The following is a 22,601-nucleotide window of genomic DNA, read 5'->3' on the forward strand; positions in this document are numbered from 1 at the left end:
TATGGACACCAAGGGGGGAAAGTGGTGGGGGAGGGGGGGGGGTGGGATGAACTGGGAGATTGGGATTGACATGTATACACTAATATGTATAAAACAGATAACTAATAAGAACGTGCTGTATAAAAAATTTTTTAAATTGCTATAAATAAATAAATATAAATAAAATGAGACTACCCCATTCAAGGCTCAGTGTTTCAAAGCACATCTGGAGTCTGCATTAAGTTACAGATACTACACTTAAAGTGAGACCTCGACAGCCAGAAGCTGAGCCAAAGCTTTCCAAACTGTTAGCCAACTGGAGCTTGACAAAAGAGCGAAATACAGTAGGAGAGACTAGGCCTCTTCAGGCTGGGGAATGGCAGACACAGAGGAGTCATGACAATATCCTCTCAAATATCTAAGGGACTATCCTATGGAGGGGGATTTAGATTTGGTCCATATCTCTATGGCCCAGAGGACAGAACTAGTGCTAATGTCAGAGGAAAAATGCAGGGAAGGAGAAATGTTTCAATTAAACATTAGAACGATCAGATTTTTCTAACAGAGCTGTCTAATATAGTAAGACAACTGTCTCTGGGTATTGCGGGGAGGTAAAATATAGGAGGGTAAGAAGAAACTTTAAGGATTCAATAGAGAATCCAACTTGATTGAGAAGCTGGACTGTGGATGTGGCTGGTCCATGATGACTTTTTCAGACATCCATGGTAAGAAAAATAAAACAATGATATATTCTCTAAGACCCATTAACTATAAAATGAGGATAATAATAATATCAACCGGATAGAATTGTGTGAAGATAATAATAATATGTAAAAAAAGTCTTCAACATGAAAGACAGAAATGAAAACAAACAACAACAAAAAGAGGAAACAGAAGAAAGCTTCAATTTCTAGCCTCAGAGAAATAAGAAAATATTACATCTATGAGACCAAAAGTGTGTACAGTTTTGTTTAAAGAGATCAGAAAATAAAAACAAGCTTTTACAAATTTAAACTATAATAACTGAAATAAGAAATTTTAACAAATGGTTGAAAGATAAAGTTGAGGAAATATCCTAGAAGGTAGAGCCAACTGTCAAAGAGTAAAGAGAGAAAACAAATGAAATGAAAATTATTACCACAAGAGAGACATCTGACTAATAGGCCTTCTAGAAAGAGAACAGAGAAAACCGTGGGAAGGAAATTATCAAAGAAACCATATGAGAAAATTTCCCAGAACTGAAAGATCTGAGTTGCCAGACGGGAAGGGCTGAATGCCTAACACAATAGATGAAAAACACACACCAAAGTACATCAGCATAAATTTTAGTACATAAGGGATAAAGAAAAATCCTAAATGCTTCCTGGAAACAGAGGGTGGGGTGGGAGGAGCAAGTGATATAAAAATAATTGGGAATAAGAATAGCATTGAACTTCAAAATTCTGATACACAAAGGCCTCAACATTTTTCCTCCAATGCACCTTTTCTCAGGAAGTTACTGAAGGGTGTGCTCCACCCAAATGAGGTAGTGAACCTAGAAAGAGGAAGAGATATAATACAAACTGAGAATCAACACAGGAGAGAGGTCAAGGGAAGCCCAACAAGACAACTATGCAGCTGGCCAGGAGAGCAGCCAGCTTAGACTAGAACAGGACAACAGATTCAGAGAGGAGGTTTTAAAAAAGGACAGACAGGGGGACTTCCCTGGTGGTGCAGTGGTTAAGAATCTGCCTGCCAATGCAGGGGACACAGGCTCAAGCCCTGCTCCAGTAAGATACCACGTGCCGTGGAGCAACTAAGCCCGTGGGCCACAACTACTGAGCCTGCACTCTAGAGCCCACGTGCCACAACTACTGAGCCCATGCGCCACAACTACTGAGCCCGCGTGCCACAACTGCTGAAGCCCGCTTACCTAGAGCCCGTGCTCCACAACAAGAGAAGCCACCACAATAAGAAGCCTGTGCACCACAACAAAGAGTAGCCCCCGCTCGCTGCAACTAGAGAAAGCCCGCACACAGCAACGAAGACCCAACACAGCCAAAAATAATAAATAAATGGATTTGCCTTAAAAAATAAATAAAAATAATAAATAAATTTAAAAAAAGGAGGACAGACAGGAAAAGAAGAGGGACAAAAAAGAAAAGATTACTATGTAGGAAATTATATCAAAGGGTTTGCAAAAAAAATTACTATTAGAGACATAGATGAAGAAATGAGACCTTATTAACACCAGCAAAAATGAAAAGTTGTACAGGAAAGGAAATCTAAGGCACAAACAATACTTACCTAGACATGCTAAGGTAAATATTGGATACTGATTTAACCAAAAATTGTGATATCACTATATGGAAGTGGTATGGAGAGGACAACCCTGGGGGAATGTAAGAAAGCAAAGTACTCAGCTACCACAATAGAAAGCAACAGATAACATCTAAGTTAGCAGAGGAAGCACAAATGGCAAAAGAAATCCTAAAAAGATTTAAAGGGCTACTCTGGAGAATAGGGTTTAAGGGTGAGGGGAGGGTACAAAGTGATGGGATGGGTGACTGCAGTTCTTTGCTATGATTATTAAACTTGACTTTTAATTATATGCATGTATTACTTTGGTAAAAATTGATATTGACTTTTTAAAAAGAAAAATCCTGACAGTCCAGCAAATTTTAAAATTCCTGGGCTTCCCTGGTGGCGCAGTGGTTGAGAATCTGCCTGCCAATGCGGGGGACACGGGTTCGAGCCCTGGTCTGGGAAGATCCCACATGCCACGGAGCAACTGGGCCCGTGAGCCACAACTACTGAGCCTGCACGTCTGGAGCCTCTGCTCTGCAACAAGAGAGGCCGTGATAGTGAGAGGCCCGCGCACCGCGATGAAGAGTGGCCCCCACTTGCCACAACTAGAGAAAGCCCTTGCATAGAAACGAAGACCCAACACAGCCAAAAATAAATAAATAAATAAATTTATTAAAAAAAAAAATTCCTGTAGCCACTGAACTAGGTAGGCGGTTATCAAGGCCTGTTCTGCTTTGAGACTTATTTGATTTCCTCATGTCCTCTAGTGGATCTATTGTTCTGTGCTGGGAAACTTCATTTACAAGGCAAAGGAGCATCGTTGCCAATCTTACTATACCCATACGCTAAGAGTTTAACAGTTTTCAGTTTTGTAAACACATGTTCTTTTTTAATCCAATATAATTTCCTCATTTCACTTTCATTCTTATTTTCACCTGTTTCTGCTATTTGAAATTCATGAGTATTTCTTACCTGCTTAATCTTTTACTAGTCAATTAGTTACTTTTAATTTAACATTAAAAGTTTTCCACGACAGATTTTTCTTATGATTGCAAAACATTATATGCTTACTGTTAAAAATTAGGAAAATACAGAAAAATGTAAAAGAGGAAAATAAAATTCACTCTTTTGATCACCCATAAATAGTCCTTTTATGGACTTTCATAGTCCTTTTTTCACTATATATCTTGCCAGTCTTCCTCCTGTATATATTTCATGTCTACATTTATTAAATATTTTAACAAAATGGGTCTTGATTGTTCAACTTTATAACTTGTTTTTCTCCCAACAATGCTTTTTTTCTCTTGTCCTTGGGAATTCTTTCACATCATTTAATTATTTGGTTGTTTCACCTAGACATATACGTTAGGTTATTTCTAGTTGTTCACCATTACAAACAATGCTCTAATAAATATCCTTGAAGGCACATTTATGCACACATCCAGGCTGCTTTACTTAGGGTGAGTTTTCATAGTAGATGTTCTGGGTCAGAGTGTGCACATTTTTAAGGCTTTGAATAATTATAGCCACATTTCCCTCTAAAAAAGTTTACCCATTGCCAACAATCTCGCCAGCAATTTGGGCCACCTCTTCAACAACGATGGACATTTTTTTTAAAAAAAAGCAAAAACCTTTGCCTTTTGATATGTGAGAAACACAGCCCTGGTTGGGTGTTCAGGGGTCAGTGGCAGACCTTCTGGAATCTATCTTGGGGATATTCTGAGATGTGTAACTGGTATGTTTTTTATAGCATATTTTTGACATCTAGGATCATTTTACATATTAGGATGAATCATAAGAAATTGCCAATACTTGACAATTTTTGACCATACAAAACTGTCAGTTTCAAAAGCTTCAACCTAATAAATATATTTGTAAATTGGGGAAGGTCTTATAGGCTAAGAATTGGCCAAATCGCCATTGCCTTTTAAAAGTTTCTCAGTTATGGAAGAGCCACCAGTACAACTTGCTCTAACGTGTAGGCCTTGCTGTGTTTCTGCCAACTGGCTGGATGGCTTGGGGTGAGTCAAAGTGAACCATGACTGGGGCAGGAGGGGGACTCAATCACTGGCGTCCACTGAAAGGTGGCCTTCCTATAGAGAAGCCCTACTGTGAAGCAGGATTTGGAAAGAAAGTATATAACCAATAAGGGTAAAAAGAAGTCAGAGAAACCTCAGGAACACTTTATGTGTATGAGGAAATGTCTAGTGGGTATGGCTCTTGACTAATAGAGAAATATTTATCACCCTAAAGGGGAAAGGTATCTGAGGAGCACCATCATCTCTGATGAAAACAGGTGTCTCTAACTGTTCAGAGTTCACGCCCACAGATGAATTAGAGGACTAGTTTGGCATGAGTGAAAGTTTGCAGGAAAAAATTCTATGTCATCAAGGTCTAAGCGGTCCTGCAGGACATCACTAACAAGAAGCTGAAATGTAACAGGAAGCATGGTGTCAAGGAAAAGGGTCTCTCAAAAGACAGGGAGCTGGACTCCAAAACACACTCAGCCACTGACCAGATGAGTAACTTGGGCATATTCCTTCCTAACTCAGGACTTCAGTGTTTCTGTCACTCAGATACTGCTGTAATTTGGAGAACAATTTAGAAATTCTACTTTTAGGAATTTATCCTAAAGAAATCTTCAAAGACATGCACTGAGATTGATCCACAACAGTTTTTATAATAGTAAAATATTTGGAAATTTCCTAAATATTCCATAAAAGGTAATCATTAAATAAGTACATGGTATATGTTCAAATGATGGAATACTATATGCAGTCATTAAAAATCATACGGTAAAAGCCATTTGATTGTCATGACAAGTTATAAAGTAAAATTGAAGATTGCAATCAGTATGAATAACATGGCTCCAAATTTTAAAAAAATAAATAATAACAATAAACAATAAAAAGCAAGAGAAAGAAGAGAACAAGAGAAGGACATGACAAAGAGGTATGAACGGTGAGCTTACAGAGAATTTTTATTTTCCTACTTGTTCTTTATGTATCCCAAATTTCCTGTAATAAACGTGTATTATTTGTGTAATTTTAAAAGGCAGCAATGTAATTATTTCTATTCTAATGAAGAGATTTGAGAATACTCAAGTCCCTTCCATTGCTAACATTCACTGAGTCTTTTTAAAATGCCAAATACAGAAATATCTAGACCTCGTTTGAATTGTGATTTCCTACTCCTACCCTGCCCTTATCCTCTCTTAAAGTGTAAAGTCCTCCAAATCACTGGATTTTGCAAACAGATACACCATATGAAGCCATAAGGCAGTTCTGGAAAGTGTAACAGTGACTAGGAGCCTGGGGTTTGGGCTGTCTTCACAGTCTGGATCCTGGAGTGAGCAGACCGAGAAAGACACATTTGTAAAAGAACGCACTTCCTAGCCCTGCAGGGCCTCTGGCTTTTCTGTCAGAGAAAATGTCTGCAATCTGGATGGCCCATCAGCACCAGGGGTTACATGCCTTCCTACAAAAGTTTCCATTCCTAAAAATCTTTACAGAGAACTGATGCTAGAGACTGTAAATAGGATACACAGGACAGAAACAGGCTATTTCTAGCTAAAGTGAACATTTGCTGTATTGTCTGCCAAGAATCCATCTCCCCTTCTTCTGGTACTAGGACTCTGGATTTCCTTTGAGGAACCATGCCTCCCTCACACTCAACCATGTTCTTCGGGTACCGCTGATTCCTCCTTAGTTCAGGGAGGGAGGAGGGGGAGAGGAGAAGCAATAGGATGAACTCCAGTGAGAATTTTGCTCCCAGCACTCCACCAAACGGGCTCTTACCAAGATCACCATGGACCTCCACTGTGCTAAATGCGATGGTCAAGTCTCAGTTTCACCTTATTTGACCCATGAGCAGCATTAGATCCAGCCAACCACTTCCTCCTCTTAACACACTTTCTTTACTTGGATCTCAGGACAACATACTCTCCTAGTTCATCCCCCTCCTCCCACCCCAACACACACACACACACACTCTCTCTCTCTCTTTCTCAGTCTTGTTGCATGATTTCTCCTCTTGTCCCCAACCATTAAATTTGTAGCATCCCAAGGCTCAGTCCTTGGAATTTCTTTTCTATCTACATTCACTCCTTTGGTGTTCTCATCCAGTCTCGTTGCATTTAAATCCAGTCTCACTGAGTTTAAACACAACCTAATGACCCAAATTAGGGTCTCCAGCACAGTCTTCTCCCCTGAACTCCAGACTTGTATATTCATCTGCTTAATTCAAAAACTCCATGTCAAATAGGCATTTCTTTTCTTTTTTCTTTTTTTTTTTTTGGCCATGCTGTGCAGCATGCAGGATCTTAGTTCCCTGACCAGGGATCGAACCTGCGCCCCCTGCAGTGGAAGTGGGGAGTCTTAACCACTGGACCATCAGGGAAATCCCAAACAGGCATTTCTTATCAAAGGCATCTCAAACTTAAAACATCCAAAACTGAGATCCTGAGCTTCCCACTCAAACATGTTCCTCCTACAGTCTTTCCATTTCAGCTCAAGGCCACTCCATCCTTCTAGTTTTTGGAAGGCCCAAAACCTTGGAAACAAATGTCCTTCTCTCTTTATTTTCCATCCAGATCCAGGCAGGAAATACTATTGGCTCTGCCTTCAAAATCCAATCACTTCTTGGGAGAGTTCCCAAGAGGGTACAGTAGGAAGCTTATATCTTCTCATGGGCACACCAAAATTACAACTATTTACAGAGCAACTATTGATGAGAAAGACCAGAACCTACCAGAAAAGATATAAAGAAGGAACTACAATGAGATGGGTAGGAGGGGCAGAGGCACAGTATAGTCAAGACCCCTATCCCCAGGTGGGTGACCCCCCCCAAAGGAAAGAATAATTACAATTGCAGAGGTTCTCCCCAAAAAGCGAGGGTCTGAGCCCCACATGGGGCACCTCAGCCCTAGGGTCCTGCATAAGGAAGTCGAGCCCCCAGAACGTTTGGCTTTGAAGGCCAATGGGGCTTACTTTTGGGAGACCCAGAGAGCTGTGGGAAATAGAGACTCCATTCTTAAAGGGCTCACACAAAATCTCACATGCTCCAGGACCCAGGGCAGAAGCAGTCATTTGAAAGGAACCTGGCTCAGACCCACCTGATGATCTTGGAGAGTCTCCCAGAGAGGCAGGAGGCAACTGGAGCTCACCCTGGGGGCACAGGCACTGGCAGCAGGCATTTTTTGGAGCTCATTCTACTGTGTGGACACTGGTGCTAGCAAGCTCCATTTTGGAATCCTCCCTCTACTTTATTAGTCTTGGGACCTAGCCCCAGCCCCGCTCACCAGCCACTAAGCAGCAGTACTGGGATGCCTCGGGCCAAGCAACTAGTCAGGCCAGGACACAGCCCCACCCACAGCAGGCAGGCTGCCTTAAGATCCCCTGAGCCCAGAGCCATCCTTGGACACAGCCCTGTCCATCAGAGGACCCAGAACCTAGCCTCACACACCAGTGTGCAGGCACCAGCCCCAGACACCCCGGGCCCTGGCCCCACCCACCAGCGGGCAGACACCAGCCCCAGGACAACCGCAGCCCTGCATCCTGCCACGGAAGGACACAGCCCACCACCAGCAGGTAGGCACCAACCCCAGGACCCACTGGGCCCCAGCTCTGCCCACCAGCAGATCAACACCAGCTCCGAGGCAAGTTGAGCCCCTCAGCCAGCCACACTGGGATGGGGCCTCACTTACCAGCAGGCCAACACAAACTCCAGTACATCCCAGATCCTGCAGCCAGCTGTGTCAGGAACTGGCCCCACCCACCAGCAGTCCAACACCTGCTCTTGGACCCCTGGGCTCTGGAGCCAGAGACTCTAGGATCTGGCTCTGCCCACCAGTGGGCCAGCACCAGCCCTGGGACTCCCTGAGATCCAGCCCCACCCACCAGCAGGCTGACACCAGCTTCAGGACCCCCAGGGCCCTGTAGCCAGAGACCTTGAGACATGTGTCCACCCACCAGTGAGCCAACATTATCCCTGGGATCCCCTGGGCTCTAGCCCCACCCACTCAGGTCAACACCAGCTCTGAGATACCTTGGATTACTCAGCCAGCTGCCCCAGGTTCAGCCCCACTCACCAGCAGGCCAGCACCAGCTTTAGGACACCCCAGAACCCACAGCTAGCCATGTCAAGAACAAGCTCCACCCACCACCAGGCCAACACTAGATCAGGGAACCCTGACGCCACAACCACCACCCCAAAACTTGGCTCTGCCCACCAGTGAGCCAGCGCTAGGCTTGAGACCCCTGGGGTTCTGCAGCCAGCTGCCTTGTGACCCAGCCCCACCAACCAGCAGCTAGCAGCCCCCACACAAGGCAGGACCTGGCAACCAACCAGACTGGGGGCCAGCCACACCTACCAGACCATCCACAGCAGTCAGCCTGCTGCAACAGAAGGACTCAGCCCACATAGGGGCACCCCTAGAGCATATAGCTTTGGTGACCAGAGGGGAGTGTGCTGCTGGGACTCACAGGACATCTGCTCACTTCTCTAAGGTTGGGGAATATAACCAACCTGCCAGATACATAGAAATAAAAACAGCAACTTAGGCAAAATGAGGTGACAGAGGAACATGTTCCAAAGGAAGAAACAAGATAAAATCCCAGAAGAAAAACTAAGTGAAGTGGAGATAGGCAATCTATCCAATAAAGAATTCAAGGTAATGATTGTAAAGATCAACGAACTCAGGAGAAGAATGGATGAACAGAGTGAGAAGTTAGAAGTTTTTAACAAAGAGAAAATAAAAATAAGAACCAAACAGAGATGAAGAATACAATAACTGAAATGAAAAATACACTAGAAGGACTCAACAACAGACTAAATGATATAGAGGAATGGATCAACGAACCAGAAGACAGAGTAGAGGAAATCACTGATGCTGAACAGAAAAAAGAATAAAAAGAAATGAGGAAAGTTTAAGAGACCTCTAAGATTATATCAAGCATAATCAGCTGACTTTTCAGCAGAAACTCTGCAGGCCAGAAGAGAGTGGCACAATATATTTAAAGTAATGAAAAACCTACAACCAAGAATACTCTACTCAGCAAGGCTTTCACTCAGATTTAATGGAGAGATCAAAAGTTTCATAGACAAGCAAAAACTAAAAGAGTTCAGCGCCACCAAACCAGTTTTACAAGAAATGTTAAAGGGACTTCTCTAAGACATAAGAAAAGGCCATAACTAAAAACATGAAAATTACAAAAGGAAAAAGCTCATCAGTAAAGGCAAATATACAATAAAGGTAGTAAGTCAACCACATACAAAGCTAGTAGCAAAGTTAAAAGACAAAAGTGATAAAATCATCTATATCTGCAATAAGCAGTTAAGGGATACACAAAACAGAAATATGTAAAATATGTTGTCAAAAATAGTAATCATGCTCAACATTGTTAATCATCAGAAAAATGCAAATCAAAACCACAACGAGATACTACCTCACACCTGTTAGAATGGTTATCATCAAAAAGAACACAACAAATGTTAGCGAGGATGCAGAGAAAAGGAACCCTTGTACAGTGTTGTTGGGAATATAAGTTGGTGCAGCTACTATGGAAAACAGTATGAAGGTTCCTCAAAAAACTAAAAATAGAAATACCATGAGAAATACCATGATCCAGCAATTCCACTCCTGTGTATATATTCAAAGAAAACAAAAACACAGATTTAAGGAAAAGATACATGCACCCCCATTGGTCACAGCAGCTCTATTTACAACAGCCAAGATATGGAAGCAACCTAAGTGTCCATAAACAGATGAATGGATAAAGAACATGTGGTATATATATACAATGGAATACTACTCAGCCATAAAAAAGAATGAAATTTTGCCATTTATAACAACATAGATAGGTATTATGCTTAATGAAATAAGTCAGACAGCGAAAGATAAATACTGTATGTTATCACTTATATGTGGAATCTAAAAAATAAAACAAATGAATGAATGAATGTAACAAAACAGAAACAGACTCACAGACATAGAGAAAAAACTAGTGGTTACCAGTGGGGAGAGGGAAGGGGGAGGAGCAAGACAGGGGCAGGGCATTAAGAGATACAAACTACTATGTATAAAATAAATAAACTACAAGGATATATTGTACAGCACAGGGAATATAGCCCATATTTTATAATAACTTTAAATAGAGCATAATCTATAAAAATTTTGAATCACTGTGCTATACACTCAAAAGTAATATAATATTGTAAATCAACTCTACCTGAATTTTTTAAAATCCAATCATTTCTCACAACTTCTACTGCTACCACCTAGGACTAGACACAATCATCTCTCACTGGTATTATTGCAGTAGCCTCCCAACTGATCTCTCTCTTCTACCCTTGCCCCCTTTCAGTATATTCTCCACAAAGTAGCCACAGGGAGCCTATCAAAACGTGAATTGGATCCACTCACTACTCTGCTCAAAACCCACAGTGGTTTCCCATTTCACTATAAGTAAAGCCAAAGGTTAACAATGGCCTGCAAGACCCTAGACAGTCTGTTTAGTTCAAATCCAACTCTCAGCTCTCACCTCCTGCATTTTTTTTCCTTTTTTTTGGCCACACGGCATGTGGGATCTTATTCCCTGACCAGGAATTGAACCCACACCCCCTGCATTTGAAGCATGGAGCCTTAACCACTGGACAGCCAGGGAAGTCCCTCAGCTCTCACCTCCTTGTCACCTCTCTTCAACTCAGCCACACTGGCTTCTTTGTTCTTCCTTAAACACTTAATTTCTCTGCAGGACTTTGTATTTGCTGACCTCGCCACCTGGAACATTCTTCCCAGAGAGAGCCACATGCTGGACTTCTTTACCTCTTTAAGGTCTTTCTTCCCAATCACCTTCTATTTTACCACCTTATGTAAAATTGTAACCTCCCAATACTTCTCAACTCCCTTTCCTGCTTTGATTTTTTCTTAGTACTTATCACTAACATACCATACATCTTACTTTTTTTTTTGCTAATTATCTGTCTGCCCTCACCCCACCCCTCCACCCAGAACATAAACCCTGTGAAGTCAAGGATTTTGTTTTGCTTTCTACTGTATCCTCAGTGCCTAGAACAGTGCGTGACATATACTCTTTGCTCAATAAATATTTGTTAATGAATGAGTCCATCTTCCTTCCATTGGCTCTTTTTTTTTTTTTTTTTTGGCTGCACCGTGCAGCTTGCAGGATCTTAGTTTCCTGACCAGGGATTGAACCTGGGTCTGGCGGTGAAAGCACAGAGTCCTAAACCACTGGACCGCCAGGGAATCCCCCCTGTTGGCTCTTATCCTTCAAACATAATCAAGTCCACTCTAGTCTGCAACATTCTTCCCTTGATCCAACTCATCCCTCATGTCAGCTCTCTCTTTCCCTCCACCACCTCACTTCTTGAGTTATCTAATAAGCTCAATGTTCCTACTTTCTTAACTTCTACTGTTTAACCTCTTAATATTCTACTAAGTCTGTTTTCACCAAGGATATTTATAAGCTCCAAATTCTCAAACCCCATCACCACACCTCTTCCACTGTAAAATGTGCCATTAGAGTTTTAAGGGTTTTTGCTGGAGGGATTAAGGGTCTGTGGGTAGGAAATATTATAAAGTGCATCCCAATTCCCAAAAACATTATACTGTGGGGCAGGAGTAGAGGGCAGGGGTGGGAGGTGCTAGAAGAATAGAAAATACGATACCTCTTCCCATTCTCTTTCTCGTCTAATCTGCAGCTTTGGCACTTCTTCTAGAAACTTTGGTCTCAAAACACACTCTCCCTTGGCTACTGGGTTCAGACTCTCCTTGGCTTTCTCTTACCTTTTTAGGTTTTCTTTCTGAATCTCTCTTCTTAAGGCATTTCTTTTCCCATCCCTTTATTATTGGTGTTTCCTTGGGTTCCAGTCTTCATCTCTTCTGTTTTCATTCCCTATACTTTCTTTTCTTTTCTTTTTTTTTTTTAGTATAATTGTTGTTTTATTTTTTATTTTTTAACATCTTTATTGGAGTATAATTGCCTTACAATGTTGTGTTAGTTTCTGCTGTATAACAATCATTCCCTATACTTTCCAGGGTGACTCATATTTTAAATGCTCATATTTTCAACTATTGACTCCATGCTCCAACTCTAACTCCCATTATCTCTTGATTTTGGCCAGACCTCTCCAAGCTCTACATCCACATTTCCAGCAACCAACAGAATATCTCTGCCTTGATATCTTATAAACATCTCATATTTAGCATGTGCCAGGATGTGCCAGGATGAACTTATTATCTCCCTCCTCCCCTGCCAAATCCACTCTCCCTCCCTCATTCCCAGTCTTATTCATAAATATTAATCCAATCATCTAAAGCTAAACATGAGAATAAATCTTAACATCTCCTTCTCCTTCCCTCCCAACAAACCACCTAGCCCTCTACCTCAAACTCTACCTCATAAATATTGTTTAAATCCAGCTCCTCTCATCCATCCCTCTCCCCCATCCACCCACCATCAATGCCTTAGTACAGGTCCCCATCATCTCTCACCTACTGGACTATTGCAAAAGCCCAATACTAGTCTCTTCCCATTGCTCACCAACTTCTTGGTTCATTCCTGCCAGAGTGATCTCACAGAGCCAAGTCTTATGACCACTAAGTATGATGACAGCATAAGTGAAAATACTTTGCCACACTCTCCCACATTCTTGTGAAAATCTATATCTGTATCCTAAAAGAAATGATATTTTTTCCTCAAATGAAACGTCAGTGCATTAGCATTAAGAAATGACACTAACGGCCAGCATCACCTCTTCTGAGACAAGGCAGCATGACCAGGGGCAAGTAAGCAGAGGCCTCAGCTGGCCCACCTAACACTCATTAACTTGGGATCAACAAAAGCGCACTGTGGGAGAAGAGAAGCTCGGTGTGACGGGAGGGGCACAGGGAACTCTTTGGGAAGTCCCGGGTTTGTTGTTTTGTCTTGCTTTGTTTTGCTTGTTTGTGTGTTTATTTTTGCCTCTGTGAACTGATAACCTTACTCTACCGTGAGTATAAAGAGACTTAGAACTGATCTCCAACAAAAGACATTACTTGGGCAAGGTGCTAAGCAGTGGAGCAGGAGCTCACTCCGCAGTTTAATGGTTTGCTCTCAGTGGGAAAGGGGCAAAAGCAAGAAAATGGGCCCAGAGAAGGGTCCTTCCTGAATGCCTTTACGCCTCTGGACAAAAATACTGACAGAATCCTGAGAGCCGTAGCCTCTCTATCCTCTGAAACATGACTCTATGGCAACAGGACTGTTGCCTTCTTTCCTGGATCTGAGTGAGCTTTTTTGGGCAGAGGACTGAGATGTCTTCCCACACATAGAAGGGGATGTTGCATTTGGTGATTGCATTATTCTAGGATCCAAACGGAATCTAAGGGAGCCAAGGGTAGACCACGCACTCCCCATCTCTAACACTGAACTGGGATCTCCCAGTGCTTCCTTAAATTCTTTTTAGAATAAGATGAAAAACACATACATTCATTTGTGCACCCCTACAGAAGGTATCTCTTTTCTTTCAAGGATAAGGCCTTAGATTAAATAAATTTTGCAATAAGTAGAAAGAATGGTAGAGGAAAAGCTTGCTTCCAAAATAGATATGATGCAGGAAAGAGAGGGAAATCTTACTTTACTTATTTTTTGGTTAGATACAAGAGGATGTTGGTCTGAGAAGAGAACAGATTAGGATAAAAGATTTCATGGAAACCAAAAATACTGTAGCTGAATGAAAGTTTATACTAGAAAAAATTAAGGAAAACTGAATCAGTGATGTAGGGAATATTAGGAAAATATTGTCAGAATACAAAGGAAAATAAAGGAAGGAAAGGAAAGAAGGAAGGAAGAAAGGAGAGAGAGAGGGAAAGAAAGAGAGAGAGAGAGGGAGGGAGGAAGGGAAGAAAGGGAGAGATAAACGATGGAGTAAGTTCAGAGATAAGAGATCCAAATAATAGGTCCCTGAAGAAGAAAAGCAAACGAACAGAGTAGGAGCACTGATTAAAGTTATGAAAAGAGAAATCTTTCTTGCCCCTAAAGAAGTCCTGAATTTGTAAATCAAAAGGGTTTACCATATTCTAAGCAAAATCAATGAAAGGAAGTCTATACTCAGTTGTCTCACTGTGAAAATGTCAGGAATAGAGAAGAGAAAAATGTTCAGGCTGAAAAACAGTGTCCTCAAAGTACTTCACAGCATCAAACTTCTCAAGACAATGGGGGAATATTTCCAATTACTTGAGGGGGATAAGCTATCTATATTTAGACAAGTTGTCACTCTCTTACCACATTGATGCCCTTTCTAAAAAATTACTTTCATATGCACCAGATCATTTTGACAGGAACAAAAATTAAGAACTCAAAAATGGGGAAAGTCATAGTGAGAAAAGAACTATATTAAAGTTAATTAAATTCATGCTAATGGGTACAGGGTTTCCTCTTGTGGTGATAAAATGTTCTAAAATTGATTGTAGTGATGGCCGCACGATTCTGTGACTATGTTTAAAAACAATGAATTGTAAACTTTAAGCAGGTTAATTATATGGTATGTGAATTGTATCTCGAAATAATAGTAAGATCAACAACTATGGGTTCAAATCTCAACCTCAGCACTTACCAATTGAGAGACTTTAGGTAGGGCACTTAACTACTCATTCCTTGGTTTCTCATTTGTAAGACAGGGACAGTATCAACTTCAAACAGTTGTTTGAGAACTGAGTTAACATCTGTAAGTTGACTGGAACAACACGTGGCTCAATACACACTATAAACCTGTAGATTAACTAACTAAACCATCACCACTTCCATGTATTAAACACTGTGTTAGTTTCCTACAGCTGCCATAACAAATTACCACAAACCCATTGGCTTAAAACAATACACATTTACTCTTACAGCTCTGAAGTTCCAAAGTCTGAAATCAATTTCACTGGACTGAAATCAAGGTGTGGGCAGGGCTACTCTTCCTTTTCCATCTGCTTGATGGCATTCCATGCATTCCCCATTCTGCATTCCTTGGCTTGTGGACCACTCCTCCATATTCAAAGCCAGTAGCACAGCATCTTGCTACAATGGTTGCGTTGCCTTCTTCTGTGTCAGGTCTCCCTCCTCCTCCCTCTTATAAGACCATCTGTGATTATCCAGGATCTCCCCAGTTTAAATTCCTTAATTTAATCACATCTGCAAAGACTCTTTCCGTATAAGGTAACATTCATAAATTCTGGGGATTCAGAGCTGTAATCTTTGCAGCCTACCACTGTTACTATATCAGCCAAAAAAGAAGAAAAAGAAAATAAATCTATGAAAAAGCCCTAATGATTATTTGTAAGTACACCAAAATAAAGCAATAAAAAAGAAGACATTAAGCAAAAGATGGTATCAAGAATATTTCACACAGCTTAAATTAGAAAATATGAGTACTGCACTATTACTTTCTATTTACCAACTTTTGTTCACTGGAAACTTTTCGGGTCCTCCCTACCCTGCCTTTTCAGTTCAGTGCCTAAAAAGCTATTTTGCTGATGACACACTGCTTCAGATGTCTTTTGTGCATATGTCTGAGTCTTTATCCACTTGAGCAATACTGTTTCAATTTTATAGTTCAGAGATTCTGACCCTCCCCTTCTATATCCTGCCAACCAGACCCACCTCCTGGCTCTGGCCTCCTGGGACCTGCCATGATTATTTGGGAGGGAAAGACTTGGTAATTTTCACTCACACCATACTACAATACTTCCTAAAGTTATGTAGCCATACAAGGCTCAGCTGCCTAAGATGCTGAGAACTTTATCTCATCTTCTTTCATCTTTCTCAAGACTTTATTGACTTACTCCTTCACTGCATCTACTTTACTTCCTTTTATAGTCCCAACTCTCTATCACTGCCCCCCACCCTTTTCTAATAAGCCACAATAAAAAATTATTCACAGCTCATTCTTTTTCCTGGAATGAAAATTCTCATAGGTAACAATAAAAGTATACAAAAATAAATGCAGATGTACTATAATTTCACATAGGAGAATATTATGGTTGAGGAGGGATTACCATATAATTGAAATGACTGGATAGATATACAAATATCCAATTTTATATCTTAAAAACACAATATATCTTATTCACAAGTGTTCACATTTATAAAAATTCACTACATTCTTAGGTACAAAGAAGCCTCAGAAATATTCTCTAATCATTGTGAAATAAAATGAAAAATTAATAAAAATTAATGGTTTAAACAAAAATGACAATTACTTGGAACTTTAAAAAAATTATCCTGGGTTAAAAAGACAATAAATGCAATATCAAACTTCTTTGAAAATATAACACCACAGATAAAAATGTATTGGATCTATTCATAGCTGTAAATCTCTGTATAAAAACACTAAGGTTTTGGAAAAACTGTTGCAAATATAGTAGAAAAACCTGAATATCTTTATTTTATCAAGAGCTCACATAAATTAATTTAAAACATAAAATCCAATAAGTAATAAACAGGCAACGGATGTAAACAGTATACAAAAGAAGAAGCACATTATGTGAAAAATGTCAAATTCACCTAATTAAACAAACTAAAACAACATAAAAGCGGACACGATTATTTAAAGAAAAATACAAAACAAAACACCTAAGTTGTCAGGGATGCAGCAAAACAGGAACTCCTTGTGGGAGCATGAAGGGTCCATCCTTTGGTAAAGCAACTTGTTAATAGTAATCAAGAGCTTTAAAAAACATTTACAAATTTTAATCCAGTAATTCTACTTCTGGGATTCTATCCTCAGCATGCAACCCTACATATGGAAAACTTCACTCACAAAGATGTTTATTGGAAATGGGAACAACCTAAATGTTCAATAACAGGGACACTGTTAAAAAAAACTATGTGACTATAAAAATTATGCTAATGAAGACTATGCTATAAGGTGGAAAATACTTGTGCTTCACTGCTACACTAAAAGTCAGGCTTTAAAACTGTATGTATAGCCTAACAATCACAATGCCACCCCGTAATTTTTCAAGCTTGTAGTCAAGTAAGTGCTAAAAAAGAGAAACAACCCAGGCATAGAAAAAAGGAACTACAAGGAAATACATCAAAATATCGTCATGAGCGATTGTTTTTCTTTCTCCTCTAATCCATATTTCATGTCTTCTTTAATGAGTATGTGCCATATTACTTACATCTTCACAGACAGAAAGAAATTGTCCACATCCTCCTTATGGATCAGAAGGAAACACCTTTTTACGTAGGGCATGTACTGCCATTGTTCTTGGGTCTCTAAATTCATTTTGACACTCTAGCACAAAAACTGTGGGATGGAAGTATGTTAGGCAAACTCCCTCTTGCCTTCTCTACTCCAACGACTTCTTTTTTCCTTATGATTCCCTCAATTTTCCAAACCTAAAGAAATCCATGGGTCCTCTCTGCATTCACTATCCTCCTTTGCGTCTGGGATCATTCTCACCTCACTTCTGCAGTGCAGACAGTGCCCCCTGGCATGCTGCTCCCATCTCAGAGTCCTGAATCCTTGCTAGCCCCAGCTCTCGGGCACTCCAAACACCCAGCAAAGGGCTCTGGGGCAGCCAAATGTTCTGTTCCAGTACTTCTCAGGTTGGAGGCAGGGAATGAAAGCAGCATAAGGAATATTGGAGCCATAGAGAAAAGGTGGGAGATGTTTAGGAAATCCAACACAGGGCCTTTACATGCAATTACAGATTGTATGTGATAAAGATTCAGATTTGTTTCTTGTATGGCAAAATTCTAGGACATATGTTTACTGAAAGAACAAAGGAATGCATGAATTAGGTTTCCCATCATCCTGCAATGACATAACTGATCAGTGACTCAAAGTGGTAGCTTCAGAGGAGCGGGTGGTGCGGGGGGAGCACTGAGGAAGGGAGGGCTTGGTTGTTTGGTACCAAAATAAGCCCTGACACTACGGCATGCAATGACACTATGACATGGCTAGTCGAAGTGTGGCCTATGTAGGGGCAGCATTACCTGGGAGCTTGTTAGAAATGCACAATCTCAGACCTCACTCCAGAGTTGCAGGATCAGAATCTGCATTTAACAAGATCCCCAATGATGCACATGCATATCGAAGTTGAAGAAATACTGCCTCAGAACACACACACACATTCACCAAGACAAAGCCAGTGCCTCCGCTCATCTGCACTTCCATCAAACCTTCAAGAGGTTTGATGATTCTTCACCCTCAACTTTGGCCTCCCTCCAAACTTTTTCAGGGAATGGAGCTCACAAGGAACAGACCCTATGGGATGTGCCCCAGTCCTCACCTTCACTCTGCATAGGCAGGTGGAATAAAACATTAATGCCCTTCGGCACAACCACTGGTTATGGAGTGCAGAAGCAACCATAAAGACAACACAAGGGAGAAAATACTCTTAAAATATGGTTTGGCCAAGTAAAAGCAAGACCAATCACTGCCATTTGTAAAAACTGTTTACCACATGTGCCCAATGACCATGCAAGACAATCATGATTAAAGAAATCATTTAATATGCACCTGTTGACTTTGTAAAGGTTTATTAGATTACAGGAATGGTAATCCCAAACTCATAGTCCAGGCTAAACTTTGGACTTCTGCCTGCAAATCTCCAGGATGAACATGTAAATAGGTTCCCTACTTGGAACCTGGAAAAAAGTGAAAAAAGCTTTTTATTCTTAAATCTAGGCTGCGGTTTTGGTAAAAGAGAGAGAAAGGTCTTTAAACACTGCTGGGATTTGGAAGGGCTTATTGTGGGCACCAGACTCTACTCGTCTTTCTAGGTCCAACTAAAGTGTTCCATCCTTTGAGAAGTTTTCCCCCAAATCATCAATCCCTGTTCTGTTTCTCATGGGATTTTCCTTAAACTTCTATTATGGCTCTTAGGGAGGTAGGAGAACTTAACTATTAGGAACCCAAGCTTTGCAGCCTAACTATATTGGTCTAAATTCCCCCCTTTGCCTATTACTATCTGGATGACGTTGGCCAAGTAACTTCCCTCCACAGCTGTAAGATGCAGAAATCTCTATCATAGGTTTTTTTGGGAAGATGACATGAGACAATGCCAGATGTATGTATAAAAATTACAGTGCCTTGCACATAATAAAAAACCAATGTTAGCTATGATTATTAGCACTTCACAGAGTCTGGTTTCAATTAGAGTTGGTTGTATATATGTCTGCCTTCCTCACTAGACTGTGAGCAAACTGTTTATATCCCACACATCTGGCATAGGGACTTACAAATGGAAGACACAATAATATTTGTCAAACGGGTTTGAAGGTATGCCAAGAAAAGGAAAGGGAGGGTGTTGGAAACAAATTTAATGTACTTTATGATTTTATCCAGGGCCAACCTCTGTGGTGTTTGTTTTTCTTCTATTACCAGAGTATATTGTTGTCTCAGACTACGAGGTTGGTCGCTATAAAATGGGGCTGGCGGGACACTATTTCTGGAACCAGATGTTCTGTTCAGAGATAGTGAAGTTGTGCTATGAGGCATCTGAAATCTCCAGTTTGGTTCTCGGCTGAAAGGGGACTGGGGGTTGAAGTTCAGCCAGAGCTGGACGGGCCAAACGGGGTGCCCTAGCATAGGGTCACATCAGCTCTGAAGGTCACCCACCTAGAAGAGATGCATTTTGTTTTTCAGAATATTCACTTAGAGGGATGTCTTTACATATTGCACAAAAGAGCTGTTTGTACCAGCAGGACTCCACTGCAAACTCAAAGTTCCCCTTTTAAACCAGCCTACTGACGCTTAGATGAACATCAACTAAGATAATATTACTTAGCTTACTAAATATTTATTGAGTGCCCATTATGTGTTAAACACTGTGCTAGACACTGCAGATCCAAAGGTAAATAAAGAAATTATAGTCAGGGGAAGATTGGGAAGCGATGCAGAAGGCAGGAATATGGACAAGTATGACAAGTGCCACCTTAGGTGTAAGTGGTGAGGTATTGTAGAAACATCCAATATAAGGCTACTATAAGGCTCAAAGGGCTGGAGAAGGCTTAAAGGAGGGACTAACAATCAAGATGAGGCTTGAAGGAGTGATTGCAACAGCTAACATTTATTGAGCACATATTATATACATCAGGCCCTGTTCTGAGAACCCTGCATGAATCCCTCATTTAGTCCTTACAACAACCCTGTGAGGTAGATAACATTATTCTCTTCATTTTACAGATTAGGAGACTGAGGCTCACAGGAAAGGGTGGAGCTGGGATTCAAACTCGAGCAGCTTGGTTCCAGACTAAAGGAGGAGAAGAGGGCCAAATCAGCCTTCAAGGCAGAGGCAAGTGTCTTGAAACAATCTGGAAGGGAGGAAAGAAGTTCCCCAAGTCCCTTGAGGAACTGAAAGTGTCTGGGGGTGGGGACAGAAGTTCAGAGATGACTCAGCTCGATCTGCAGGTTAGAAGGGAAACCAGAGGCAGGGGATTTCTAGTCTGCTTTGGACTTTTGAAAACTAGCTGTGTGATTCCTGTCATCTAACCCCTTCTGGCTTCAGTCTCTCCCTTTTGTAAAAGGCAATAACAACAATACCTGGGCCCTACCACAGAGAATGGCCACGGGCACCAAATGGGAAAAATGCATGTAAACTTGATAGCAAAGCACAAATTCCTTCCCAGACTTGAGATTTCACCAGTATCATTTCCCCAGTAGCTTCAAAGATTTGCAAACCCAAATCAACAACGTCGGAGCAGTAACAAGAGACTCTGAAGTGGAGCAACAGGGTAGGGAAATAGACCCTCGGACCCTGCGTCCATCGCCTGCATTCAAATTCACCACTTACTGTGTGATCCCAAGGTAAGCTGCTCTCTCACTACCTCAACTCCATCATCTGGGAAATGGGGATGATAATGACAGCACTCACCTTATAAATTGCTGTGAGGAATAAGTAACACGTGTAATACGCTTAGAATAGCTCCCAGCACAGAGTAAAGACGAAAACATTAACAGCTATCATTACTGTCATTATTAAGAACTCTACTGACTACTCAGCCCATTCCTCCACGTTCTATGTGATAAAAACATGTGGGGATATTAGAGACCAGAGCTGATGAAGGTTTGCAACCCTACACAACCACACTGCTGCAGACATTCTTCCTGGCTCCCACGGGCTGGCAAGCAGCTGGCTCTCTGTCCTGGCAGAAAATGCCCAAAAGAGGTAAAAGACAGAGACCACACACCATCTGTACAATCCAGGCTGCTCTCGCAGTTTTTAGACAAAATCTAAATATAGTCCGTCCGATAAGCCTTGCTTTTTTAAGATAAAACTGTTCTTCGTACCTATACCCCTTCCCTCCCTCCCCACACCCATGCACACTCCCCCACACCTCCCAAGAAAAGTTTAGTCTTTTGCAAGACATACTCTCAGGTCCTGTTGTGACAGGCTCTTGCCACATTAACTTCTCTGTCTAATTCCAGGCAGAGAAGCCTTTGCTAATTTCACAACAGGAAAGCACACAGGAAATTCGAGAACAAGGCAAATCTACACACAGAGCCCAGCATCTTCAAGCAAACTCAATGAGGTACTGACCCGAAGCAAGACGACTCTGGACTGTAAATGAGGCAGCTGCCTCCTAAACTGCGAGGGGACGGAAGTCTTTTCCCTCTAAAAATCCAGATCTGAATACCAATTGCTAATGAATATTCATGAGCTGCTCCAGCTTGCTCAGGAGCCACCCTTGACTCTAACCCCGGAGCTTGGCTTCCTAAAATGTTTCCCAAAGTTTTTTCTCTGCCTCCTCTCAGAAGGAGAGGGTGGGAAAGTGTATTTAGGGCTTTTTGCCTCTTGCTCTTTCAAGTACTTGCTTTTGGTCCGGGCTTTTGGTTTTCTTTTTTCCTTTTTTTTTTTTTTTTTTGTTTGTTCTTAAGGATTCAGATCAAATCAATTTTGCTCTTACCCCTTCTATCTTCCATAATTGGCAGCTTTTGTTTTCTTCCTCTTTGTTCTTTATTTTTCAGCCTCTGCTTGCTGTGGTCGGTCTCAGTGAGAGAGGTACTCAAGGAACAGAGATTTAACAGACCCTCGGGCTCGTGGGAGGGGCTAAATTAGCCTGCCCCGTTTCGGAAGGAACCTCAAACCCTATGCCTTTTTCATTGAAAGGACAGACTGGCCGAGAAGTCCAACAGCTCATTCCCCTAAAGCTTCCCCGGGTTGCAATTTTTTGTATCTTGAAACAATGTATGTTCAGATATCTCTCTTCAGCTCTTTCCCTCTCCCTTTGTTACAGAAATCCATTTTTCCCCTTGAAAAGTATATCTTGGCTGCAAGCAAAAAAAAAAAAAAAAAAAAGCCATTTACTTTTTGCAATTTTGAAGCAAGATAACAAGAAACT

The 22,601-nt window shown here is 41.2% G+C and overlaps 1 protein-coding gene and 1 long non-coding RNA gene across 11 annotated transcripts in view; one reads left to right on the forward strand and one right to left on the reverse strand.

Annotated features, from left to right (window-relative positions):
* The window catches only part of ENTPD1 (ectonucleoside triphosphate diphosphohydrolase 1), a 122,993-nt gene that overhangs the window by 75,696 nt on the left and 24,696 nt on the right, over positions 1 to 22,601 (reverse strand). For 5 of the 9 annotated variants that reach the window (XM_082423727.1, XM_082423729.1, XM_082423733.1 and 2 more), the window contains exon 1: positions 22,167 to 22,497. The exons of 2 other annotated variants lie outside the window; for them this stretch is intronic. Coding sequence is in view for 2 of the 7 variants with exons in the window: in XM_082423729.1 (XP_082279855.1) it covers positions 22,167 to 22,182 (16 nt within the window). In the remaining 5 variants the exon portion in view is untranslated. Of the gene's footprint in view, positions 1 to 21,799; positions 22,498 to 22,601 lie in introns of those variants that run through there. 2 more of the 9 variants (XM_082423726.1, XM_082423730.1) reach the window with 1 other exon arrangement.
* LOC309642399 lies at positions 34 to 22,599 on the forward strand. Of its 2 annotated transcripts, none has more exons than XR_014253157.1 (3): positions 34 to 7,853; positions 20,446 to 21,791; positions 22,497 to 22,599. It is a non-coding gene; the product is annotated as an uncharacterized lncRNA (long non-coding RNA). The 2 variants fall into 2 exon arrangements; XR_014253158.1 differs by lacking the exon at positions 34 to 7,853 and having other exon boundaries at positions 15,530 to 21,066; positions 21,688 to 21,791.

This window comes from Balaenoptera physalus, assembly GCF_965194825.1.
Source record: "Balaenoptera physalus genome assembly, chromosome: 14".
In the NCBI taxonomy this organism is placed as follows: Eukaryota; Metazoa; Chordata; class Mammalia; order Artiodactyla; family Balaenopteridae; genus Balaenoptera; species Balaenoptera physalus.